Genomic DNA, 27,724 nt, shown 5'->3' with positions numbered 1-27,724 from the left:
TAAGCATCAAAAATACTTTATTGCAACTTGTATTATCACAAGCATCCATCAGTATTTGAGCCCATATCTAACCATGTCTGCACGGGATGTCTTTCCTAGATCGAAAACATCTCTTGAAATTATCATTCGGCATTTAACGTTATGGGCCACAATGAACAGGACATTCGTGTACTATGACAACTAAAAACTAATTATGAAACAGTTACTAAATTAATATTTTTAAAGAATTGTTTAGCTGGTATGTTCCAGTCAGATATTTGCAGTTTGACACCAAAAGTCTATATACTTAAACTAAGATGTAAAAGTGTGCAAAGAGATTCTATGCACAAATCAATGCAATATATAGCCAGACTACCTCGCCTAGTCGACCATTTTGGCAGTTGTTGTGGCCACTTTCAATGCTGATGCTCCTAACAATGACACCTGACCAAGTTTCCCTCAGTGCAAATAACAAAGAGGAGACTGAAGTGCTGGCAGAGGGGGGCACGAGAAGAAAACCAGGTTAGCAAGTCTAGCTACTAGCCAGGCTAGATCCAGCCTCGCTGAGATTCCTCGGTACAAAGGGGTTAGCCCTAAATCCAAATTCCTTTCCCAAGTTCAAAACAATGACAACGTCAATAAACTATATTTATTTGGTAAATATGCACTATATGACTGCTCCCCCCCCCCCTCCTCCCCCAAACACACACATACACGATTTCATCTCTCCTCACATAGGTATGCCGCAGCATGTAGAAAAGTTGACATACCTAAACTTAGTTATCCAGGAGCAGCATTGAGCTCGAAAAGTAGTAAACATTTATGGTTTCTGACGAGCAATAAAAAAACCTTGCTATACAATGGTGTAAAATCTCCATACAAAAGTACCAGTATTCTGTATGCTCCATTACCCTGACATTCGCACAAATACAGCATACTCATCTTCATTGATGTCACCGAGTTATCCTTTGCCTCGTAAAACTTCCTCAAGTTGGAACTTGGCCGTTGTTGTTCCATGGTTTCTGCCACACCGCATCCATCAATTCGTACCACTCTAAGCGGAAACTTGATGAGCAATTGGAGGCTGTTTGGACGGCCGGCAACCTCACGAGTCTTTGGTGCTGCGAATAGCAGCTTCTATGTCTTTCCACTTCTCTTGGGGAAGTTCGGAGAACTTGTTGAAGACACTGGCACAGTAGTTGAGGTTGGCTCCGTCGATCCTGATAACCTGATAGATAGAGCGAAAAACGAAATATAAGTCGCCACTTCGAGGAACGCATGAAGCTGCGAGGAATTAACTGCACAACTTCCAACGCAGTTAACGCTTTTTATTTCTTGCCTGACCTTCTCGGTTACAGAGCTGACAGGCCAGCAAGGATCGTTCCTACTCAATACCTCATTCCTTTTCTCTTCTCAGCGTTGAAAAACCTGTTCCCCCCTATTGACACACTCGAGAAATGTTTTCCCGAAAAATTGTAAATTAGAACATTAATTACGAAGCTAAATAACATAATAATCATGCAGCCCTTGTTTAAAAAACAAGCAAAAAAAACAGTAATTTAAGTGCCAAGGAAACAAGGTGCTGCTTGTACTTTTAAACAAGGCTCACGATAAGATATACATATACATGCCTCAAATAGCATCAGGCAAAAAATTCTCGGACATGGCAAATAAACTTAAATGTAATACCATTCCCTAATAAGAGATAGAACAAGAACAAAAACAAAAACAAAAACAAAAACAAAAAAAAACAGCAACAGCCCCGAAGCATGTATTCAGAGAGAAAGTCATCTGCTCCTTGCGTGAGGGCTGTGGTGTTGTCAGAGCTATGCTGAGCTGATTTGCTTTAAATGAAAGGATAGTGGGAAGACCTCAATGCTAGATGCCTTGAGGTCCACCCACTACATTTTTCAATCGACCAACAAGAGCTCGGCGTTCTGACGTCCTCACAACCCCTGTGCAAGAAGCAGACAAACTTGCGCTCCATGTAGGAAGACCACGACTGCATCGACAAAAGGCTCTCCCAACCCACCTCTCCAGAAAGCCAGCTTGAGTAGTCGCTCACGAGGTAGGCGGCCAGGTTGGCCACCTCGGGCACCTCTCCCAGCCGTTCTATGGCGCCCTTCACAAGTTTCGCAGACATATCTCCGCCTGGGTCCAGTCTGCTGAAGGCACCCTGCAAATGTGCCGACATCTCAACCGTCCCTGCCCATAAGTAAAGTGTTTTCCGCATGCTTAACGACGAGCCAAGCATGCCCTTGTAGTATGTGCATTACAGTTTACAAGGTGAGTGGGTTTTTACACCGCTTTATTGCATACACGTCGAGAGTAGGAGGGGCCCCTCGGCTGCCAGGCAGGGAAGCGTCCTCAAGATCAGAAAGTTTGATCCTGAAAGTCCTTAACTTGCTGAACAATGATGCTCAACAAGTTTATAATTGGAATCATACATTTATTTTCCCTAAATAAAAAGTTAATTGACAAATCTTAGTTAATTATGCAGTTTACTGCAACAATTAGCCCCCTATATTATGTTTCCCTGAATGTATATCTAGAATTTCAAATTTTTGGAGTTTATTTTATGTCAAAATCGAAGGGTGCTTTTCGGAGTTTATTTTGTGGTGAAAATTCAGTTTATCAAAGTTCATTTTTGCTAAATTCCCAATTCTCCAAAATTTTAAGTTTAATTCTGCAGTGTTCTCTATTTTTTAAAAATAAAAATAAATATCTTGGTGTAGATGTATGCGAGATTGAAGAGAACACACTTGTATTAATTATTATTTCTTCCGATAATTACACTTTAATTATAATTACACTTACAGCCGGATTTTGCGTTGATGGCATTGCCGTTGGCAATAGTAATTTGTCCCACGACAAAAGTTGCAAACAGGAGTTGCTTCGATAAATGTTGATACCTTAAAATCAATAACTCCTGGAGGTAGTTGCTGGGGAGCTCATATCCATTGCATTTTATTCCATCAGCCTACCCCGCAGCTGTGCGGAATGTGGTGTTAAAGGGTGTAATATAAAAGCTTCAACTGCCCATCTATGAAATCTCTATGGCTCGCAGCTTTCAATGTTGCAAAAACACAACCCCTCCCTCTGCTAAAGCACAAATAATATGGCATAAACTGGAAAACGGAAAAGTGGACTTTGTAATGACCTGAAAGTACAATAACATGTTGTTCTGAATGAACCTTGACGAGCTAAACAGTAAGATGCCTTTTATGGATGGTCCGCGGTTTTAAAGAAATCTGGAGTGGCATTTTCTCCAAACTAATGACCCTGTGCACTAACCAAACTTAAAATACCATATTTTTTTTTTCTTTCTTTTGGCATTGGTACACCGATATTTGGAGTTTACCAAATAAATCCAAATTGATTAGGGTGACCAGACGTCCCGTTTTGGCCGGAACAGTCACGTTTTTGAGGTTCGCTTCTGCAGTCTCGTCTTTTTGTCCCAATAAAGAATTGTGTCCCGTTTTCGCACGAGTGCATAGTTTCGAAATTGGCACCAAGCGAATTGAAGCAAACCGAAACTATGCCTACTCATTACAAGAATATTTAACAAAAATAACCGTACTTACATACTTTAAAATATGAGTTAAGCTAGCACGTGCACCTCGACCGGAAATGGCTATACGCACGACTCAAAACTTGGTGGGTCTCGTATAAAACGAATAGCTACAAAAAGTTTCAATTTGCAATTAAAAAAAAAGGCAGCGTAGTTTAGTAGAAAGGTGCCTGCTTCATACGCAGCGGACTCAGACTCGATCCACAGAATGTGCTTACTTTTTTTTTTTCCTGAGTGTTTTTTTTTTTTTGGGGGGGGGGGGGGGGGGGGGGGGAGGTGGGGCATTTGGCAATATTTACATTTCATTTCCACAGTTAAAACTGAAAAAACAAAGAAAACTCGAATATTGTCGACGAAACTTTGCTGAACCAAATAGTATGGGACTCCCTTTCCGGCGGCTTGAGTTAGCTTGGGTTGCTGGTTGTACGGTGGGGCCAAGTGGGTTAATAGTTTTGTAATGAGCAGCCGCATACTGTCGCCGAGAAGCGGCGTGAACGCAGGCGGGGGATATTTACCCAGAGTGTAAATTTTAGTGCAATGTGATGACGTTTTAAAATAACAGCAGTTATTTCATTAAAGAGATACTATAACGGAATTTTGGCGCTTATTTTTTGGTCTATATGTGTTCAAAGAAGCAGCACCACATCAAACGCACCAATATCTTGTTAAAAAAAGTCACGAAAATGAATTTTAAAACAAATTAAACGATTAGCAAAAAGCACCAGGTGGATGTCGCTAACGCCTCGTTTGTAATGCCCGTCTAGGAACCTTGAGAGGTAGTGACGGTAACTGTCTCGCCTCCAGCCACGACGAGAGAAGAGGGGAAGGAGGAACCCTCCTCTTCCCGAGAATCCCTTTTATGTGTCCCAAAAGTCGCTATCGTCCCTCTACAACAGTGGTCTCAAACTCATTTGAGTGTGGGGGCCACATATTGCACACTGGAAAGGCTGAGGGCCAACATGAGACAAGGGGGGGTCGAAAATATTTTAAAGAGACGAGACCTCGTGCTCTATGCTATTTGTAAACTACCAGTTTTGCCAGTGGAGTCTAAAGATTATATTTGTATATATGACTACTTTGGGCCCTGACCCGATATGATAACAAGAATTAAAATGACACAGCCCCGCCAAATGTCTGGCATTTTTAATGGAACAAGAGAGCGTATACTGTCGTTCCCGCTGCTGAATTCACTCAGGAATTGACCAAGCTCATCACGTCTCTACTACAAACAATTAGTTAATTTGGCAGTTCTTGCTTTTCTGATAATTTTTATTATAATACTCCGAACAAACATTTGTCTTTTAACGGTGAATTTTTTTGAAGGCAAAAACCAAGACATGTAACATTATCTTTGGCAGTTGTTACTGCTGATCGAGAGTTTGAACAGCCGAGATGCATCCTTCAACGAAGAGCTCGCTTGCGCTTGCAACCTAGTAGCAGAATTGTTGTACACATAAAAAATGTTGGGAAGCAAAAAATAAAACGAAACAACGGGCAAATGAACACAGATAAGTACAGTAATGTGATTGGCCTAAGTCATTTTGGAGCACCTTTTGGAGCAACCAAAACAGTGTTTTGGAGCAGCAAATGTGACCTTTGGAGCAACCAAAACAGTGTTTTGGAGCAGAAAAGTGGCTCTTGGAGCAGCCAAAACAGAGTTTCGAAGCAGCAAAAGTGGCTTTTGAAGCAGATATTCTTATAAAAATAAAAATATTCATTTTAAGTGCTGTACAAATGAAGGGCACTTTGTGTTGTGACTTGTGTAGTGTTCTAATGTGATGTGTTGTGACGGAACTCGTTGCTTGTGTTTGTACTGCTGAGACATCCCAGAAGTCTACAGTGCTGTAGGCGTTGCCGAGCAGTTCCGAAAAACCGCTTGCCACCGTTTTCCTGGTTCCGGACGAACCAGATTTTCGCCAAAAGTAAGCAAACGTAAAACAATAGATTGCAAGCGTCCCGGCTGGTGCCTCTGTCGCGCAATCAAGTTCGCAAACACGTGAGGGCAACTTTAGCAGGCTAGCAGTTGCGCATACTTTGTAGAGCGAGCGGAGACAACGGCTGTGCGATCGCAACCGAAACCATGTCACTCCGCTCCGTCACCAACCGATTCCCGAAATTGTATGCAAAATGTAACTGTCAAGCGTAAGACAAAAAACAGTCCAGCGGCGCATTCTCGTCAGGGAGGCAAAGAAGGTACAAGCTAAACACATAAAAAAAAGCAAAACAAACCTGAGTGCACCGATGCAAGACATCGCGAGCCAGGGTCAAAAAGTTCTTGGAGTGCTTTGTGCAACGACTGAACTCGAAACAAACAAGTGCGCTGTGCAGGTTCAGCGCAGACAGTGCCATTCTTTGCTTTAGCTCACACCTCTTCAACTTTCTTATCGCGGCAGATTTTTCAAATACCGGGGTACCTCTCGAAGAAAAGTCCACCAAGAGAAACCTAGGTAATCAATACTTCAACACAGCAGTCTTTGAGTTGAAGAGGGATTTTTGTAGTAACGTATGATTTAAACAAGAACAGGAATGTTGATGAACATGTGACGGTACATCTTAGTTTCATTTTAGAATGCGCCATATCTGCACCGAGGTGGGGACGGCAACACCCAACGTTGCGTGACCATGGTGACTGGAAGGCAGGGACCAAATATGGTTTTCCCACGGCTGTTGCTTTCAGGAGCGAGTGCTTCAGTTCACAAAGCAACCCCTGCCACGCAAAAACGCGGTTTCATTTCACAGCATGACAGCATGGCTGGTACCCAGTACGCTACAGTGTCGGAGCCTCCGCACACACCCGCGTCTATCGTTGAAAATATATAAAAAAAAGTTGCGAGACGAGATGACGAGAGCATGAAACACCAGGTGGCAGGAAAACATGCAAGATCGGATGGACAATTGATGCAGGGTACTTCGTGTCGGTCGACCTAGAGTCACTGGGGTTGTGTTCCAAATCTTACCCAAATAAATCCGAGTTACTCCGGCGGGTCGTGTCACGTGACAACACAGATTGAAAAACGCTGGATGCGGGTAGGTTTTGGAACACCAAGGTACAAAACCCTTACCCTGGAGGAAGATGAAGTAAATTTTGGAACACCGCCTAGGTCGGCCGTTGCGCCACATAACACACGCATGCTCAATTACGGTGCTCAGTTTAGTTTCGGTTTTGAAAGACAACCAAAATTGTTTTTTTGGCGCAGGCTTGGCGCAGATTACCCATATTTTGGCAAAATGTAGCAGGATGTAGCAGGGTTAGACCCTTGGCGCATTTTGGCACAGCAATCACATCACTGTAAGTATAAGCTATGTGAATAGGTTGAATAAGCAGAGCTACCTTTCAAGCGAAAATTAATTGGCGATATGAGGTCACTATGGCACATGCCATTTCTAGTGCACGAAACATAGGAACCGGGACTTGCAACCGGTTGCCTGCGGGCCGCGTCCCAGCAAGCCGCGTGTTTGAGACCCCTGCTCTACAAGATTATAGCAGATTAACCAGTCACTCAAAATTCATACAAAAGCAGCCGCTTCGGTGGCTGGAACGACTAGGCCATCCTCTCGACGTCAGCCTCACCGTAGCTTTGCTCGTCCCGAGACAAACTACGTCACGATTGCGTTGGTTGTCACGTGCCCTCTGCTGGCTGTTCTCCGAGCGCTAGCCAGAATGGGCCGTTTATAATTTCCCGTGTTTTTCGGTTCATCCGAAAACACAAAATTCTACGTATAGCTTGCCTGCACAAACCCCATTAGTGCAGCTTTCGTGGCGTTTTTAAAATGAAGCCTAAAAAAAAGCTGTGTTTTAGTATTACCTGTTATACTGCTTTGGTTGTGCGCTGCTAGCGAAAGTTTAATTGTTTGCATGCTGACGTGCAAGATACGAGTTCTTTCACTTTGTGTATGTGTCACTGTATGCTTACTGGCTTGACTGGTTTCAAATATACAAGCTGCTAGCATCTGATAAAAAGTTACAATAAAAAAAAGTAATTTTTAGATTAATATGCTTCCTTGGAACTTAACTTTACCAAGAAATAGTGTCAACGTCTTTTATAAAAATCATTCAGTTCAGGCAAACTGACAGATTTCTTCACATCGCACAATGTCTTTAGGCAGGACTCAAACATGCGGCCTTTACCATCTCGAGGTTGCACATACGGGCGTACCCCAGCTTTACAGTGAGCTTCCAATGCTGACACAGGTACAGTCACAGCAAGGACACTGATATAATAGGAAAGCATTTTTCTTCTTTTAGCACGTTTACTGCACAGAAGGGTCCTGTGGTAACTCAACACTGTCGAGACTTGTGGGACAAACCTTAGTGTACACGGCCCCCGGAGATATGCAGTTGAAGCGCATGCCATACTTTGCCCACTCTGCAGCCAGGGACCTGTCGATGAAGCACAAACACGTAAAGCAAACATTAAAAATTCGAGAATAAATACCCAGTCACGGCACTCTAACATCCAGCACACCTTGGAAGAGACCCATTCACTGGAATTTCCTCACTCATTTTGAAACGGCTCTTATCCCTAGCTTTTCCTCAAATAAGCATATAAAGCAAATGGGCAATTGTCAAACCTTGGAGCAATTCAAACAAGACATTCGAGAATTAGCATCCACCCACGGTACCCCCATATATCGGCCCGTCTTGGAAAAGACACCCTCATTGGCATTTTCCCACTCAACTTGAAAACAGCTCATTCGTTTGTTGTTCCTCAAGCGATGTCTCCCACGACTAGTTCTCAGAAATCTTTACTAAGAAGATTTGGAGCTGTTTGCTCACTATTAGGCGTCTCTCAACTGTGAAGGGTCGCAGGCAACTGGTAAGGGCTCCCAGGATAGACATTGCCGATTATACAGCGGTTTGCAAGATCTCATGCTTTCGGAAGAGTGCACAGAGAGCATGAAATATTTCTTCGCCAACCTGTTGATTCCAGTCGGACCCAGGTCCCACCCTTCCCATCCGTGTCTCAAATTTCTGTTATTTCCTGTCCAGTTCAGTGGCATCCAGGTGTTGTTGCCATTTGAGTATCACGGACAGGTACCATCTCCTGTTACTTGTGTTGGCCTTCTCTCAGGCATCACAAAAGCCTCGTGATAGTCATATATTTCTTTTCTGACATACTTCTTTCAGTCAAGTTTGAAGTCAAAATTTAACAGAGCCAAAGCAATCCATACTACTATTATTGCAGCTAAAGAGCCAACCTTTTAGTATTGCAAATAGGTCTAGTCTGTCTAAAGAGGTCAGACAAACAAATTGTTCAAAGACGTTGCCATCGGCTTTTGAAGTCATGCCAAACAACACCTTCCCCTGTCCCAATGTCCAATTTTTACATAAGAAGTATAATTTGAAAACTAGCAGTATCTCGGTACTGCCAGTAAAAAAAAGGATGCAAAGAAAATGTGTCAGGAGAGAACTTGTCTGTTGCGCCAGATACAGTATGCTCTGGATAATTCAAACTCAAATAATTCATACTTCTGGTTAATAAAGACAAATATCAAAATTTAGGTTGTCCCGCTATGCTTTCAATGTATTTACAAGCCACTTAATTCAAACGGCGTTTTCGTGTAATGCATACTTTTTGTTCTCGTAGCCCCATTGAGCGCATTCTCACCGAGCACCGATGCACTACGGAAAAGCATTGCCTGCGGTGCTCACTTCCGTTGGTGTTGCTTCTCTGCAGTTCACCGGTGCTTGGTAAGCGAACTTAACAGGGCTAATAACTGACACTCCCCGAAACTCTTTTTATAATTATTTTTGCCAGGCAATTTAATATGGATGTCAGGAGACTAACCAATGAATATTTTGCTGCAGAGTCACATATATTTTTAATAAAGCCAAAAAACTTGACAGCTCGAAACCGACACACGAGCACGGAAGCTCATGGCCAGAAGTCACGTGGCTAAACCCGACTGCGTTTTAATGCTAAAACATTAACTGTCCCATGAAGCGAACAGACGTCGTCAGCTTTTGAAGCCACGCCAAACAACACCTTCCCCTGTTCCAATGTCCTGAAGCCTGTTGTGTGTAGAAGAAATCTGATGGATAAGCACTCATTGGCTGGTGCGTGTCATAGTATCAAGGAACGAGGCCCCACTGGCTCTCGTGTGGCGCAGTTCCAAGGAACGCCACCAGAGAAACCCTCTCCACGGTAGCGCAGCGCATGTAGCGGCCTGGTTGCCGGTAAGAGGTGCGGGCCTGGCCATAGAGCCTTCATGGGAAAACTCCGAAAAGGCTGCAAGGCTGAGCTCAGCGCGGCACAGCCACTTCACAAGGGCGTGTGCTTGGCCGCTACCTCGGCATTAGCGAAACAGGGCCGTCCATGCCAGTACGCCGCAGACGAACTAAGGGAGCGGAAAAACAACATTCATGCTTTTGCATTCAGAACTCATTAGAAGTGCTTAGGTGTCCTCGGAATTTTTTTTCTTTCTCCAACGTGTGCAGCGGACAACGAAGTTGTGCGCACTATTTGTCGTGCGATGGTTTCGCACTTACATCCCTTCTGCTCTGCGCTCCGCACAGAGCAGAAGGGATGTTCTGCGCTTGAAGATCAAATGGCCGGTACCACGAACAACATTTTCGGAAATAGCAACCCCATGTCCGTCACAACGTTGGTCAGTCATGTGCCGCCATTGTGTTGTCCGGCCTGCGGTACGTCACCATTATGAGAATGATGTGCACATGTACAGGTTTGCTCAAAGTAAAACAGAGCGCTGAAGCAGCTGCCAAACTGCATCACCGCGCTACCTATCAGCGCCGGCTGGAACAGATAGGTGCCATCTGCGCATGCGCGCGTGCCGTTCACGGTGTCCTTTGTCTTCCTTGTTTAATCCTCGCATTACCTGCGTCTCGAGCTGCCAAACGCTGTTGTGATGAACACCGTCAGGTGTTCGGCTTGCACGGAGAGATAACACTAAGGGCAAGCGGGAGAGAAGGGAGATTATCTTTCCGTGCGAGCTGAGCACCTGGCAGTATTTTTAGAAAGAGCGTTGCGCCGCTCGAGCCACCGATAACGTGTGAACTCGAAGAAGAAAACAGAGGCCCCCGCAAGAGGCACGTTCACACATGCAGATACTTGCAGCTTTTTGGAGGCCACAAAAATGGTGACGATAGTAATCATTGGAGAAGGAGAACAAGTTGCATTAATTGCATTATCATCATAACCTTAAAAATGCAGGCCATTTACCCTTGTTGTCGTTAGACTAACCCGTTTGCCCTACTGACGTCTAACTCCTGGTTAGCTCAGTTGGTAGAGTGCTGGTTCGATACCAGGACCAGGCGGATTTTTTCGGTTGCGCACTAGTCACCTAGCTGTGCTTGGAGATTTGTGTTTGTGCTTGGTCTCCCTTCTCCAGGGGTTATTATCGTCATTTTTGTCCAGCTTGCTTGCACTTTTGCATTATCATCACAAAAATGGTGCTCATATTCTTTTCTATTTTTAATAGTGAATCTGTGCCTTCGATGACTCACGATCAGGGTGTAAGATAGACAGGTGGGGAAACGAGAGCCAAATGAGCGACCGCATTGTGTCCCCCTCGGTTTTCTCTTTTTCTGTGGCACCATCTATGTGGAGCACCGCGAACTCTCACTCCGAGTGGGCGACCGATGGCGACTGGCTAAACTGACGGAGATGGTTTCTCGTGGATTTTCAATGGAGGACTATCGTGCTTTCGGTTTATTTTGCGCACTCTCCCATAGAGTTCCACGCAAATCCGATTCCGATCTTTTTCCTCTCGCCGCAGCGCCATCTGTCGCAAATCGGCGGTACCCGGAAGCAGACGAGTACACAATCCGGTCACGGCGCTGCGGTAGGCTTCTATGGGCCGTTTCCCCACCTGTCTATCTTACACCCTGCTCACAACTTTGAATATATTTGGTAGCCGTAGTTTGAAAAGAGAATGAGCACGACTGAAACTGGCCGATTCTCGATTGGCTGTTTTCGGGCGGAAAGATAACTAATTTCGTGTTGCAAATTGTGTTCTGGGTAGTTGGGCTCTTAGAGGTCATGTTCAAATAAAAACTTCGGCAAGCCTAGATACCCTGTCAGTGTCCCTTTAATTTTGTTTTGAGGTGTCATCTGCTGTCTAGAAAAAAGTCCATGATAGACATTTTTGAGGGATGAATGAACTTATCTCATAGACTTCACCAATGTTTTTCTTGTGTGGCATACCTGCTCATGATTAGTAGGCATGTGTAGAAGAAATCATTAAATATCCGCTTTGCATGTGTAGCCGTCCATATAACAAATCAAAATTTTAACTTGAATTATATTTAGACGAATTTCTGGTAATTCAAACAAAATTTGTGGCTCCCTGGAGTTTGAGTAAATGAGACTCCACTGTACCACAAACAGGGGGGAAATGCTTAACACTCCACGAATACAAAGGATCCCGAGACAATAGGTCATTTCCCCAAACCCCATGGCGAAAGATGGTGGTGCTAGCACAGGATATCTGGCAAAAAATAGACAAAAAGTAGACTAGCATGTAGTAATTGAAGTCAAATAAGATAGACCAAGGAGGAAAGAATATTCCACTTCAATGAATGCTTCAGAAGCAACAGATTGTATTGCCATGCACAGAAGCACCAAATTTCCAGTGGCCAACAAGGGAGGAATGACCAATGTTCCTCCTGGCTCATGGCATGTGGCAGTGCAGAAAAGGAGCTTTACATATTCCTATTTTTCCTTGGAAAAGATAAGTTGAATAGAGAAAGAACATGCCCTTTTAGATGGAATAATTAAATTATATAGTAGATGGTGAGAACACAGAAAATATGTTAATTTCTCTTCTGTGCAAATTTTAGTTCATGACTGTACAAGTAATTTTTGTATAGCATTATATATGTTTATTGCGTAAATCTATTCGTCTATGTTCTTCACAGGTTACTTGATGCGCAAGTTTATTTTACGTGCACCCTGCAGCTGTTGCATTTTGGTGTCTCGGGGCCTGTAAAGCTGTTTTTATCAGCCTTCATCCCTCGTCCTCCACCAACACTGCATTTTTATTAGAAACGGATATATTATTTTTTCACATTTGGCTGTGTTAGACTGTTTAGATTCAGAATCTAGCATGTTAGGGCAAACTGTGCTTAGTGCCATTTGAGGAACAGTTTTCACCGTTGTGTGACTCCAGCCGGTGAAGAGATGGGCAAAGTTTGGATGTCTCCACTCACATCATCAAGGTCTCAACCCCACTCTTGGCAGCTGCGCTGGGAGCAACGAAGCCGGAGCCAAAGTTTGTGTAGGGTGCAGACACCGCCAGGAAGTTTGCCCCTGGACAACATAAAAAAGAAAGAAACCCCTACTGTATATACTGAATAGCACCATTAAAGGTTATGAACAGCCAGAAAGGCTGACTGGCCTCCTAGGTTCTACAGCACACTGAATCACACACAGTGGAATCTCAGTAAACGGAAGTCGCTTAAACGGAATTGCCACTTAAACGAAACAACACCCTCAAAGTTGTTTGGTTTCATATTTATGCAAAGCAAAAAGGTTCCCATAAATCGGAAACAAAATTTTCGGACGTCTGGATAAAGAAAACTAAAAGAAAGAAGTTTTTGGTGCTGTATGACATATTCAAAGCACCATCGCTGTATGCATCATTGTTTGTCTCCCTCTGTTTCTGGCAACGCCGTCACCGTAACGTCGGCCTGTCGGTTTCGGAGGCTAGGCTAGACTTAGCGATAGCATCTTTGATGGCCGAACGAAAGCGGACGCACCATTTTCTTGCATTGGAAAAGAAGCTTGAAATCATTAATGAATTCGATAGTGGTTGCTTCACAAAAACGGCGCTCGCAACGAAGTATGGCATTCCAAAAAGCAGTCCGACAAGGATTCTTCACGACAAAGAAAAGCTACGGACAACAAACTAGCCTTCGCTAGTTTGTGGTTTGGACCACAAAGGAAGGGACTGCAACTGTCTGACCACAAAGAGCTTGAAAAGTGCTTGCTGTTGTGAATAAGGCCTGAAACCCTTAAAATGTTCACAAACCCCCCCACACCAACAACCCCGCTACGAGGCACGGGGTGCGGACAGACACATCTCAAGTTCTGCCGAGTAACTGCACGATTAGCGCCGAACACTGTGTAGCATTTCTTTGTGCCCTGAAGCTCAAGACGACGACGCATTTGAAGAAAGGGCCTGTCCCTGCTTCTCCCCAATGTAGGAACTCTCACTCACTACAGGAAGTGTACACACTGCATCATTACTCAAAAGAGGCAACAAAATGCGGCACCTGCTTTGAAGCGCATCTGGTGCTCCTGTAGTTTGTGCTGTACTTGAAGAGTTGCGTGCTAAAGGGCAATGCGAGTGTGATCTCTTTGCGTTGCCTTTGCTTCCAAAACTCAGAATATGCAGGTCTTCCAAGAATCGAAGATTGTTTGCAAAACCTTAGTAATTTCCCCAACATTCTTGCATAAAAAAATAAACAAGCAGTGTTGAGAAGTACCTTAAGTACATGGTACTTAAAGTACTACTTCAAGTAGGTTTAGAAAACTTGTACTTTACTCGAATTACATTCTCTCAGCATGTACTTGCACTTCACTAAAGTATTTTTTGGGGTACTTTCCGAGGAAAGTACAACTCCTGACGTACATTCCCCAAATTTGAAAAAAAAAAAAAAAAAAAAATGGCATATCGTCATACTTAAAAAAAATTAAACAGAGAAAAAGGGAAGGGACAAACAAAGAGACTTTGTTGCTTTGTCCCTTCCTTTTCCCTTTTTCCCCAAGTATGAACGTTCACCAGCTAGCCTGTGCCATAACCCTTATTTCCGCGTATCGTCATGTGAAAATGAGCTAATCTCTTTCCAGACGTCAAATGGTTATTTTTCTGAGTGAAGTGATGGTAGCCATAAGATTGATACAAATAAGTGCCTTATAAGCTGATTGTGTTAAATAGTTGGTTAGCAAGAGTAAAGCTACTACTCTGTGGCGACTTGACTTTAAGCCCCCCCCCCCCCCCCCCCCCCTCCCCCTCCCCCCCCAATATTTGCGACCATTTCCAAAAAAGACTAATGCACCTTCAATTACCCCTGGAGCAATGCAAACCAGTTTAAAAAAGGAAAACGCTGTGTAGGGGATCAAAGGCCATCATGAAAGATTGTGTTAAAAAGTTCCTGTACTTTACTTTGAAAGTAAATTGTATTTTACTTCAAGTACATTGCACCTGGTGTACTTACTACTTTACTTGAAGTACATAACTTCTAAATTACTTTGTACTTTACTTCCAGTATTTTTTAGGTGTACTTTATGCAACACTGTAAACAAGCAGAACCCTGTCAGCAAAATCAAGCTCAGGCAGTGCTGAACTTCAAAGTAGAAATGATACATCTGCAGTACATCACTGACCAAAAAACAAAAAGCACAAAACATTTAGGCGTACAGGAGCAGAACCAATGAAAACACAAGCCGCTTTACATTGGGCCAACAGAATTTTGCTAAAGGATCAAAACCTATGTACATTCTTGTTACCATCAAAAATGTAAAAGTAACTTCCAAAGTATTTCGCTACCTTCTTATGGTAGTTATTAATTTACAAAATTACTCTCCATTTGAGTAATTTCTACTCTACACAAATTCCTTTTCAGACCAATACTCAGTAACCTAATTTTTTTTTTTTTTTAGAAACTTGTACATGTCTGCAAAAAAAACTGTGCTCCCATAATAGATCTGAAGGCAAGCACACAAAATGTGCAGAATTAGAAACAATAAATGATATTCTTCTAAATAATCCCATACTTGCCTTACTACAAAAAGAAATACACAGAGATGCATGCTAATGATATTCCTAATTTACACATAAATAGTGCAAAGGACAGACAATATTTCTAATAATTATCACATCTGGACATCAACTTGCACAAGCTCAAAACTTTGCAAAAGACTGCCTCGGGAGGCTAATATTATGTTTGGTTTTACGTGCACTTTGTTTCTAGGTCCTCACTTTACAACTCTGTGCTTTATCAGTCATGCGCTTTAACATTTTATGAGGCTGCCGCATATCATCGCAAGACTGCTATATATACTGCACAACTTTGCAATTTGGACATATACCTTTGCTAGTGTTGAGAACATTGCACTTCTCCAGAAAACTGAACTGTTTAATATGGTTTGCATGTGATGTCTTTGCTCTATATGCTGGTCATCATTGCGATTTGTTCTTGTTGAGAAAATCAAATGCGGTAGTGCAAAATGGGCATGCAGAAGGTTCGTGCTCAGTGCATGCCATGTATTCGAGAGACAAATTATTCTTGCTTGGTACAGCTTCGTGAAGAATGGCAAGAGCGTTTGGCACAACGAAAACGCGCTTTCTGACAATAATGTTTTTGCAAACAAAGCAGTTTCCGGGATTACGCTTTCTGGTCTGTGCCGAAGACGTAAAACTGAGGAATCTTTACAACACAGTATGTTCTTAAACCACCCTTCCCCTTCCCACCCTTTTCTTTGTTTTAATGCTCATCCAGAGAATACTTTTTGTTCCTGAGGGACTCCTTCCTCTGTCTGGGGGTGTCAATTCAACAATAATATGCATCATTTGTTAACAGTAATCCTGCATTTCTTTCATTTTGCACCCAAAAACTGTGAAGTTTAAACGAAATATGGATGTGGTCATAACTCAGGGGAGAGCTTGAGAACGACAGTCATGCGAGACTAAAGCCAGGGTCTCACTGATAATAGGTCATACAAAAGACAGTCTGCAAACAAATTCAAACACAAGTCACTACAAGATCCGTGCAGCGAATGCCGCTTATAGCAACAAGTTCAAGGAGAAACGTAGCATGCGGCATTCGAATCATGGATATCGCGGTGACTGATGTTTGCAGACTGTCTTTTGTATGATGTATAAGCAGTGTGACCCCGGCATTAGAGCAGCAGCCAACGTTCGGCTGTCCCTCTGAGGCCACTAGGATCTTTGTTCTCAGGTATTCTTCCTGTACACACTTGTAGTTCTATTTATCATCAGATTAATAAGTCCCATTGTCCTTTCAATGCTTCTATTCTCGGGGACAGCTTTCTAAAACAGTTCAGCAACAACAAAAACATGTGTGGGTGCCTCAATGACGTGCACATGTAAAAAGGGTTGTGCAACACTTTTTAAACTTTCAACGAATACAGCTCTAAGCTAATCCCTGGTGTTGATAACTGGCAAAAACAGCCATTAGTTTTCTTCTTTGCTCAATGGCAGACGCAAGGAAAATAAAGGAAAGAAACTGCTTTCCCCTCCTCAACTTGCCATTAGAACAAGCGGCCACGTGAACTGACGCTAATTATATATCGTCAGTGTTCATCATAGTCATGCGCTGGGGTTGGCAAAGACTAAGGCATGGATTCAGCTTTGGACGTTGTTCGAGTTTGGCTATTCTCATCTTTGACTGAACACAAGCCATTACCTGAATGTTTGGCGATGCTGATTGTCATGAATTAGAGCACTCAGCTTGGGCTCATGACAATCGAGTATGTCATGGTGTCACGGGACTCTCGATGAGAAGTCGTGATATCATATGGCATCACGGTGTCAATAATGCTAATAAATCTAGTGACATACTCAATTTAAGTCAACTTGACGCAGAGATTCACATCACTACATCACGGGGCCACATGACACAACACTACTTGACAGCCTGTTTTGACACCATGACGTCACATGACAATGTGACATGATTTCTTAATATATTCATTTTGTAATGAAAAAAAAAAAATTACCGTGAACCGTTTTGAATTTGTTACCGTTATACTTTTTTCTGGTACAGTTCTGGTTCATTTCCAAGATGGCAGCAGAGATTTTGGTTCAGTTCAGTTCCGGTTTAACTAAAAATAAAAATTCGGTTCCGGTTTTATACTCTGCGTACGGTGGCTGGCGCCTTGAAGAGGGGCACTGTAAACGTCGCAGGAAACGCAGCGAGCAAAAATGCGGCGGCTGCTATTGCTTGTGTGTTTTGCAGCTCTGGTTACATCGACCCACTTAAAGGGATAGCTTATCCCCCCACAACTTGTATCCCCTTTCGCACCCTGCACGAAACTCGAGCAATGCGTTTTCTACTTTTTCGTGGAAGGCATGGCAGATAAGGTGTTCCAGAAGGGATAAGGGGTTGTTGTAGTGCACCCTCGACTGCGTACGGTGCCCCTAAGTACAGCGCCAAATTTATCCCTAGTGGCATCAATGCGTGTAGGGACCACACTGCCCTACGGGAAAGGGTTGTGCTTTTCACACCCACCTTCTAGTACACCTTCACCATAGTTCTAGTTGAGACATGCATTGTCACTACCTGTCAGTGCTCCTAGACGGACGTTACAAACGAGGCTTTAGCGACATCCACCAGGTGCCATTTGCTAATCGTTTAATTTGTTTTAAAATTCCTTTTCATGTCTCTTTCAACAAAGTGATACTGCTCCCTGGAACACCCATAGAGCAAGACATACCGTAGAATACCGCGCATCCGCCCATTCCACATTAAGCGCCCATTCCCAAATCTGTAAGATCTGAGAAAATATGCACAGTACATTTAGATGCAAAATTGATGACCGGAAAAGCGCCCATCCCCCATTTTTTTTGCAATTATCTCCAAAGTTTGAGTGGGTGCTTGCCAGGTATTTTATGGTAAGTGCTGAAATTTTGTTGTAGTATCCCTTTAAGCAGATTTAGGGAATGGAACTGTCTTGTCTTTCATGCGGTGTCAGGAGAAAGTGTGAAAGCGGAGTATCTAAAGTGAAAACCTCAATGAATAGTGGAGCCAATTAAGTACAAAACGAGCATGTTGGTAACGGTAATTAGACATGAGGAAGATACATAGAAAGGGCGTTGTCCGTCCCCCCTTTCTATGTATCTTCCTCATGTCTAATAGTGGAGCCCTTTCACAGTTTACGCTAGAGCACTACTTAACAAATATGGGCACTTAAATGTAAGAGATGCTGCACAGGTTCCTTCCAGTCTTTGTAACTCTACGTTAAACAAGGTTTCAATGTGCTTATCTTGTCCGTACAAAGAGCCACCAATGCTTCAGATAATTCCAGTGCATTTTGAAGCATCAAAAGACAATGACTAAAATTCTTCAAGAAGTATGGTTTAACTATTAAGTTCATTGTGTAAATGAACCTACAGGTGGTTTTTTCAGGCTTTTATTAGTTCTCAAATCTGGAACTTCAAATGAACAGGAATTGGTGCCTCCCCTATTTGTTTTGCACGAGACAACAGTGCCAGAATTTGACCGCTCCAGCAGGGAAAACACAGAACCTAAAAACACCTAACCAAAGTGTGTTCTAAGTGACAATTATTATCACCTCAAACCAACCTTTCTTAGCCTTGATGAGCCTCTTGCCGATATCGAGTGTGACAATGGCTGTTCCGTTGAGCACAATGTCTACGATGGTCCTCCAGGCATTGGCCGACAGCCGCTCCGTCGGACTGATGAAGTTGCCGGCTGCGTTGTTCACCACTATGTCCGGCAGACCGAGCTCTTTTTCACAGCGGTCAACAGCCGCCGCGACCGCCTCAGGGTCCCTGACATCAGCTGCCACTGGCAAGATCTGGAGACAAGCGCAAAAGCTGCATCACTGTCCCTGGACTACATTACGGTCTTGTTCCTTTCAAAGCTTACAAGACCCTTTTTTGAAACCCCATTGAGCAACACTGAAGGTCGCCATTTCTTGAGTATGATGTGTGCGATTGAGTCCTTGCCAACGCTGACACAGCACTCATGTCTAACACATGCTCCGAGCGCGTGCCTAAACAATGGCAGACTTGGATGACTGGTAGAGCCGCTACTAGATGGTGCACACTTTTGAAAAGGGTCCATTCCTCACGTTTAGTTGCACATATATTTTGGTTGAAGAAACGTGCCACACCTGGAGCAAACATTTATGTGAGCTAGGTGCAGGCACCTCAGTTTTATATCGGTAGAAAAGTTTGAGTCACGAGATGCAAAAAAGAAATGTGCAGCTACAAAACTACCTTTCGGCCAGTCTTGTCACTGATTTCCCTCGCTGTCTTGTCCAAAACGTCTTGTTTCCTAACGGAAAAACAAAACAGTCGGTCCTTAACAGCTGTTCACATGGCATCCAAAACTTTTCCTGCACTCCGGTTTACCTTACAAGGATCCGCAGCAGATGCCATGAGCCCCCAAAGCCAGTCACATGATTGTATGCTCCTTCCATCGCTGCACCCTTTCCAAAGGACACTCCCATGGCACTGCATTGGCTTTGAGGGCTTGTAGCATCCTCTGCGGTAATCATAGCGTGAAACGGAGTATTTGTTCAAAACGTCACATGAACTAAGACATAGGTGGCCCCATAGGTCGGCAGTAGGCAAATATACTTTTCATTTCAGACATTTTGTCATATTAATGTGAAGGTACAGATGGAGATTGAGGCCCACCTGCTCACAATAGCAACATTTGCACCAAGCTGTGCAAACATCTCTGTCATTCCTTTGCCAATGCCGGTGCCACCGCCAGTGATCAAAGCAACCTTGCTGTTGAAGGTCCCTGCCGGCAGCATGGGTGTCGTGACGGGGGGAAACATGCTCTGGGCAGAGCAAAATCCCCGGTGAAGGACCCTGGTCTGAAATCATGCCGGTTTTGCAGTCAGGACACAGTCACCCTACCAATTTAAGTTTCATAAAAAAAGTTTCGATTATATGACCAACTAGTTTCTTACATATTGAATGATACTTTTTAAGAATAAGTCTGTTGAATAAGTCTGTTCTTGTCCATACTTCACAGAAAACAAACTACGCCCTACCACTGAGATCAGTGGAGGCATCACAATGACAAAGCTAAGCAAATTAGACATTTGATGCTTAGGCAGTGTGAGGTTGGTCTGCCACTGGTCCACGCTGTAGATGAAAAGTTTAGTCGGGGTGGTAGCATAGAGGTAGGAAGCTTCTGGAGGCAACATGACACCACTAGAGGTAAAGCCACGGGAGACTTCCGGTTCGGAGGAACACGTCCTTAACGAAGAACAAAAAAGAACAATACCAAAAGATGGTATTCGACAGAAACATGAAGGCAGGAATAAGAGGAGGCGACGTACCGACTCAGGCCAGCCAAACGAGGAAATCTTAAGTGAAGCCGGAAGTAGAGCTTGCGGTCGTTGAGAACACCCCCAAGGGTGCCCAAGTCTAGCCAATGGTTTCTTCTGGTTTCTGCCATCGTTGGGGGCATGTTCCTCCAAATCAGATGTCTCCCCCGGCGTCATCTCTGGTTGCGGCGTCATGTCGCCCCCAGAAGCTTCCTACCTCCATGGACGGAAAGAACACCCTTGGGCACCCTTGGGGGCGTCCCCACCAACCATGACATCCACTTCCAGCTTCACTTGAGATTTTCTTGTTTCGCTGGCTTGAGCCTGTATGTTGCCTTCCTGTTCTTCCTACCTACACGTGTGATGGATAGCTTAGGGTTTTAGCCATCACACAATAGTGATACATGGTACATGGCATTCCGAATGTGGGCACGATGCAGATTCAGATCGAAAGGGGGAAGGGGTGGGGATCGAATCCAGGACCTCACCGAAATACCAAGTTTATGCTTTTAGGAGCATAAAGTTGTTTGGCCTCATCGCATAGTCACTACAGTAAAGCTATACGCACTATGTCGAAAACACCTTAACCGGAAATCACTATATGCACGACGAGAAACTTGTATAAAACGAATGGTTAGAACGAGTTTCCGAAGGGGTAGTGCAGCACAGTTGTAAGGTGTCTGCTTCATACATAGCAGACCCCAATTAAATCCGCACTGGAGGCTTACTTTTCTTTTCTAAAACGTTTTGTTATGTTGAGCATTTGGGCAATATTTACATTTCCTTTATACAATTAACACTAAAAAAAAAAAAAAAAAAAAAAAAAAAAAAAAAAAACTAATGTTGGTGACGAAACTTTGCAGAATTTAATGGTATGGGACTCCCTTTCCGGAAGTGCAATCGGGGACAGCGGAGCTTTGATTGGGGGGGGGGGTAGGGTTAACACGCTCATCAGTGATATACGTGCCGTCCGAAAAGGGTGACCCAGAACCGTGTATACAGAGAGTTTGGTCCATGGGAGGCGCAAGCAGAGCCAGGGCATGCACCAGACGCAGAAAGTGGGCTTGGCATGCTCTCTTGGCCAACCAGAAGCCTCAAAGAATCCCCTAGCAATGATAGTGAGAAACTGTTTTAATCAAAGGTATATGTTTGTATATAGTTTAAATAAGCATGTAAGAGTGAAGTGTAGTAACCCTTCCTGGTTGAAAATAGGGTGTACGTGATGTTTCGATCATGATCATGCAGAGACATAAGAAAGGAATGCGCCGCTCAACTTTGTTTAGCTCGGAAAGAGTGTGACCACTCGAACGGCAGATTCCCGGCCCTCGGCGCTTGGCGTACGGATTATGTCGATCATTCCACTAGTCGCACTCTTCAACCTTATTTTGGATGACCGTGATGGAAACATCACGTGCACCACATTTTCAGTCACCGTGAGTTATTTCGACGCAGTTATCAAGTATGTTTCTCGCGACCACCACCAGGGTATTATTTCCGGCTTCTGGTTGGGCACATTTGAATTTCTGAAAATGCCCTGGAATATGCTCAGTCCGCTCTCGGCCAATGGCACCTCCTCATTTGTCTCCTATTGTGCGGAATGGCGCGGTTTTTGAGAAGGTTCGAGAGGGCGCAAGCGCAGCTCTGACTAGGAAGGCGAAGCTGTGAACAGCTGCTCCGAACTCCTCAGACGTGACCAGGCGTCAGAGGCCCGACACTGTCCCCGCCTCCTCTCGTGGTCATGGCCCCGGCCTGCCTGAGGTCGACTGGACTATGTGAGGCGCTGAAGACAACTCCAGTGACCGGGTTCACCAACATCTCCGGGAACCAGACGCTCCAGGCTAACAACAACTGCCGCTGAGCCCATCAACGACGAGCCCTCCACCATCCTCCTTCGGCGCTACCCCTCAATGTGACCAGGAAAAAAAAACTGTGAGAAAGACAACACATACAATGAGATTCTGTAAAATAGCCGCAGTGTAAATATTTGGTTTTTCTTTTCTTCTGATGTCTATATTGCAATAGTGAAATATTCCCTGACGCATCCTGTGTCTTCCGTACTTCTATTAACACCCTAAACACACGAACTGTACCATCACACTATGCTTCCCAACGAATGGTCAAACTCTCTACATACACGGCTCTGGGGTGATCCAAATGGAATGAGGACTCGGCGTCGTGCGAATAGCCCTTTCCGGTCGCGGTGCACTTTTTCTGCTCCCGCACAGGGATTAATAATACGCGTAGGCATGTCCTCTTTGCCGTTTTCGACAGCGCACGTGCGCGCGCACGCACGCATGCACGCACACACACACAAACAAACAAAGGCACCCATGGTATGGTGGCTAGAAGGGGAGGTGTGACGGTCGGAGGAGGCAAGGCCGTCGCGCTGCGTTATGACGCCGCGAGAGGCGCTGTGGTCAGCAGCCCGATCAGCCTGTTCCGTGTCCGCGCTGTCGTCTGCACGTTTTTGCGGTTCGTTCAGTTTGTAGTGTTAACTCCGATGCAACTCTTTTTCTTGTGTCACAAGAAATAAGGGACTGAGATTTTAATTTTGTTCGACAGATGTAGCATGTTAGTTCGGTATTTGGCCTTCTGTTGTGTTTTAATCGTGGACCGATCACGGAACCTTGCGCGAAGTGGCCACTTACGTTCTTGCCTGAATCTTTTGATGAGTCAGTGTGGAATAAGATTGGAGCGGGAGATTTTGAGTGTCGGGTTACAAGCAGAGGGCGATAATGACTTGATTTGTCAGCGTTTGATGTTCACGCTTTCTTTACTGCATTACTAAAGCTGTTGTCCAATAATCCAGAGGTACCAGCGAGGTTCTGCCTAATAAATTTGAAATATATGGGTACCTGAGAAAGCAGAATTTTACTCGTGTTAAGGCTTTGTGTTCTTGCGTGCGGGTAGTCGATTCTTAGAACTTTGTATTTGTCTATCAAGAATTTTATCGAAAATACTATTTTTAACTGTTTCATAAAGTTGTCTATATAATTGAGAGCCCTGGCACATCACACCAAAATAAAGGGTGAATTGCACAGTGTAAAATACTTCAACGTCAATCCAAAGAATGCATGAACACTTTAATAAGCACGAAACTCAAAACAGGGTAGTGAACATCTTCCCAACAGCACAAACATGAGCCAGCAGTCAGTCTCATAAATCAGGGTTTCTACAACAGAACTATGTAAACATTTCAGTGGTCACAAACGGAGTGCCTTTCATAAAAACTCAAAAAGAAATGCAATAATGCCAGCTAGCTACAAACTCGATACTGGCTTTTACAGCACACGCCTGATCTTTAAGTGTTTTTTTCTTTCCCGGCTCTCCTGCCGACTTGCATTCTTTGTGGCGACAAGGAAGTGCAACCTTGTTAAGATGAAAAACTTAATGATCATGTTTGTCAATGTGGTGCTGTGTGTAGTGCAGCCAACAGAGCCCAGTGAGCATGCTTGCAAAAAAGAGCACACATCGAGGATGCTGTCCGGTCCAAGTTCTCGGGAACTAAAACAAGCAGTGAATGCATTTTCCAGAGACATCACTAACAGGTTCAGAGCTGCGGATGGGTAAAGAAGTCCACCCCGGTTCACAGCACTCGTCAGGCATGCTTCCTTGGGTGCTGCTGCAGATTCCTGGAGCAGCCGTTCAGTGCATTCTCTGCAGTTTGTCTTGCGTATGCACTTGCGTGCTACATACCCTGCAATGTAGAACACCAGGCGCGAGTCACTTCGTTCACGTGTGAGGGACAGCTGGTCGGTAACGATGCCACAAGCATCCAGCGTGGCTTTGGCTTCCTGAAGGTTGCCAAGGTCAAGGAGGTCATCGACTCGTCTCTGAGCGTCTTGTGCGTTGCTTGGGTTAAGAAGGCTCCTCAGGGTGCTTCCTGTGACATTCCCTCCTGTTGGCGATTTTGCAAGGTTGGCGAATGTCAGGCAGTTTACAGAGACGAGAAACTGTGAAGGTGTTGGATGGTCATTACATCCCGACATCTGACGAAGGATCCCGAAGAGGTTTTCAATGGGATCTTGACTAAGTCGTGATGTCAGAAGGTACCTGTACCCCAACTCTCCTGTCACGTAATCCAAGAGAGAAAGCGTGCTTGAAAGCGTAACACGAAGTCCTTCGGCGGTGCTGCGACTGAGGAAGCCCTGCCCTTGCGTTCCTGCCGATGCCTCCCATGTGTTAAGGTAATCGAGAAATTCTTGCAGCACAGCCTCGTTTCTTGACCCAGGCCTTAAGGCGTCCTTGCTGTGGCGAGATGTCATTACACTGATAAGGTCTCTCATCTTCTTGACAAAGCATTCTGTTGCTGTTGTGGTACCAAACCTGCCCTCTACTTCTTGCTTGTACAGGTAGAGGCCCCGGACTACCTCGTCGCTGTATAGGCGGATGGCGTGGCTGACGCTCATTTTCTCGAATCCGTTCGGGTGTAGCACCGGTTTTGTGACGCGTGGCATGGCTCTCAGTGGTGTGAGGCTCTTGTTGTCACACTTCCAGGCTTCTTCGATGTGCTCTACTAGAACTCGTCCTTCTGGTGTGCGAAACCCTGCAATCAGCATGTTGTTTCTCGAGCACTTCACCAGGTGCGGAAAATCCGAAATGAAGTGCAGCTTTCTGCTGGGGTCTGCAGGATGCTCCGTCTTGCAGACGACTTTTGTTGACGTTGCTTTAATTCCAAATATTTTCCACATACGCCTGTTCCATGCAGCAGCGTCACATGTCACAAAGTCAATGAAAAGCCCAGCTTTCTCAGTCATCAGAATAGCATCTACAATGATACGTGCGAGCATTTCGGCTTTTACATTAGATCGCGACCCAAAGACACCCAAGATCTGATGCCACTTTCCACCAAACGGCTGAAATAGCAGAACCAGCCCATGGTCGCACATGAGATGCTTTTCCTTCTCGGTGGTGTAGTCGGCCAAGTCCACAAACCCTTCAAGCTTGCCACCTTGTCCTACACTCAGGTGCTCAGAAAGCTTAATCTCGTCAATGAGCAACCCGCCGTGGCACATGGAGTTGTCAATGGTTTTTGTTTTTTCAGCAAGGCAACGGAACATGTTTATGTTAAGGCCAAATCCACCCCTGTACGCACGAGTGTATGTGCGGAGGCAAGTACGCCCCGGGAGGACGAGCGTCTTTTGTTTGCGAAGGTGCTCGTACAGACGAGGGCTCTTCATCCGCATGATGATGCACTCGAGTGCCCATTCATCTGTGAATTTCATTCCACACGTACTTTTACGCTTGGAGGCCTCAAGGCAAGCTCTCACCTGCTGTTGCTGCATGCTTGGCAAGCGCTTGAGTTCTTCATCCAGGGTTGATGGCCTAACCTGTGCGTTTTTCACTTTCATTTCTGCCAGTTTTTTCTTCATGGCAGCGACTGCTTCTCTTGCTCTCTTTAGCTTGAGCGTCTTGATCCGCATCTTGTGAGCTGTTGCTTGGACAGGGTACCTGATACTCCTCCGCTTGCGCGAAAGTTCATTCAGCAGCAGCTTGCGCAGATATTTGCACTGCACACATCTGCTGTTCTGGCTCTGAACAGTGCCAGTGCACTTCAAACTGAATACTTTGCGTCCAAATGTCCGGTGCTTACATTTCGCGCGAAGCAGTTCATCAAGATCCTGCACTTCTCCCAGTCCCATGCAGGTTTTCATCGCTTGTACTTCTCTAAGCAAGTCTTCGGCTCCTTGTTTGTTCTCTACTTGAACCGTCTTCAGAGTTGCACCCTGAACGATCACGAGGGCGCAGATCCCGTTGCTCGTGTTGAACACAACCGACCGCTCCAAGCCTACCGTCCCTCCGTCCATCTCGCACACTGAGAACACAACAATCTCAGGGGCACCTGAAACCAGATGGCTTCCCCAGTAGTTGTTAGGAAGTGCACAGTCTTGCAGGTCCACTCCTTGAAGAACGCTCGTGCTGGTGCACGGCAGGTCAGCGTCGTTGAGCTGCGGTGCAGAATCTGACCCTTCAATGTCAGCTCGAGGTGTTTTCGAAGGGAGGCCCTCAGACGATGTTTTTGTTCGGCGCTTCTTTGGCAGCGGCTTTGAGAGGTACGCCGGCAGATTGGGGAAAACTGTAGGTACCGCATCGTCTGTGAGGATAGGTCGGTCGCGAGGGATCTGAACGAGCTCCCCGCTCACTGTATGCGTGAAGTGGCGTACGATATATCGTTCGTCAAAGTGCAGTTCACAGAGGACTGACCTGTCGTCGAGTTCTTTGTCGGCTCTTGGAACGGCGCGCTGCCACGCTTGGAAGCGATCTGCTTGTTTAGGCACACCAAACAAGGACACGTGTGTCTTCGTTCGTGTCGAAACATAGCCGCTTGAGCACCCCGGCGCAAAGCAGTGCGTCTGCTTCTTCCCCATTCTGTCCAGTGCTCTGCCTCACTATATTTCGCTCACATGTTTGCAAAAGGCACGGGTAACAGAAAGACGTTTAAGCTAATAAGTGGTAGCTCACGGAAGCACACGAACCAACCAACACGAGGTCCAGGCGAATGACTCAACACAGGCAGAGCACCGGTAGCCGCCGATGTCTCCGGAGAAACAGATCGGGCTGGGCTTGCTAGCGCCACCTGCCGCCGTCATACGACAACGTAACACTCCGCACAACGGGGCGAGCCGTGGGACCGACACACCTCCCCTTCTAGCCACCATACCCATGGCCCCCGTGAGATGCCTCCCCTCCTCCCTCCCTCTCCGGACGCGTGTGGTGCACTCCAGTGGTTTTGACCCTTGCAAGAGCCGTCAGAACTATTTCTGAAATTTACGAGTTCGCGCAATGGGAGTTACTGCTACGATCAACAACTGTGGCGCGAGGAAAACTATTGTCTCTCTTACCAGACTCATTTTTGGGTGTTCCTTTGCTGATGGTTTTTCACAACTTCAACCACTTCCAACGCGTTTGGCTACCGGCAGTTGTTGCTGACCGCGAGATGACGTACAGCGGTAGAGCCAGGTAGTACAACGGGTACAACTATGGTGTAGAGCCCTAGTACAACTCACACACTCACACAGGCTCAGTGCAGCCGACCGCGTTGACCACGCGTGACCGCGTGACGTGACGAACTTGTCACGTTGTTACGCTGATAGACACACCACTACGTATTTATTTTTAGTTTGTGGGTATACAACGCCACCTAGCCGCAATTAATGTC

At 45.1% G+C, this 27,724-nt stretch overlaps 1 protein-coding gene across 3 annotated transcripts; it reads right to left on the bottom strand.

The window, feature by feature from the left end:
- Positions 1-27,704, bottom strand: LOC8043449 (2,4-dienoyl-CoA reductase [(3E)-enoyl-CoA-producing], mitochondrial). 3 transcript variants are annotated; one of them, XM_029986582.3, is made up of 8 exons: positions 27,408-27,704; positions 19,922-20,106; positions 19,499-19,556; positions 18,840-19,074; positions 12,720-12,819; positions 7,859-7,931; positions 2,012-2,155; positions 1-1,207 (listed from the first exon to the last, which is right to left on the bottom strand). In XM_029986582.3, exons 1-8 carry the CDS (start codon positions 27,414-27,416, stop codon positions 1,085-1,087), a joined length of 927 nt encoding a protein of 308 aa, XP_029842442.2. In that variant the 5' UTR covers positions 27,417-27,704; the 3' UTR covers positions 1-1,084. The 3 variants fall into 3 exon arrangements, with proteins under 3 accessions (XP_029842442.2, XP_029842443.2, XP_029842444.2); XM_029986583.4 differs by having other exon boundaries at positions 19,922-20,070; positions 27,408-27,661; XM_029986584.4 differs by having other exon boundaries at positions 19,922-20,119; positions 27,409-27,660.
- Positions 27,705-27,724: the final 20 nt, after the last annotated feature.

The sequence above is a fragment of the Ixodes scapularis genome, unplaced genomic scaffold, assembly GCF_016920785.2.
Source record: "Ixodes scapularis isolate PalLabHiFi unplaced genomic scaffold, ASM1692078v2 PGA_scaffold1__304_contigs__length_218370807, whole genome shotgun sequence".
In the NCBI taxonomy this organism is placed as follows: domain Eukaryota; kingdom Metazoa; phylum Arthropoda; class Arachnida; order Ixodida; family Ixodidae; genus Ixodes; species Ixodes scapularis.
Note: the sequence above shows the minus strand (reverse complement) of the source record. Positions and strands in the feature narration are given on the sequence as shown.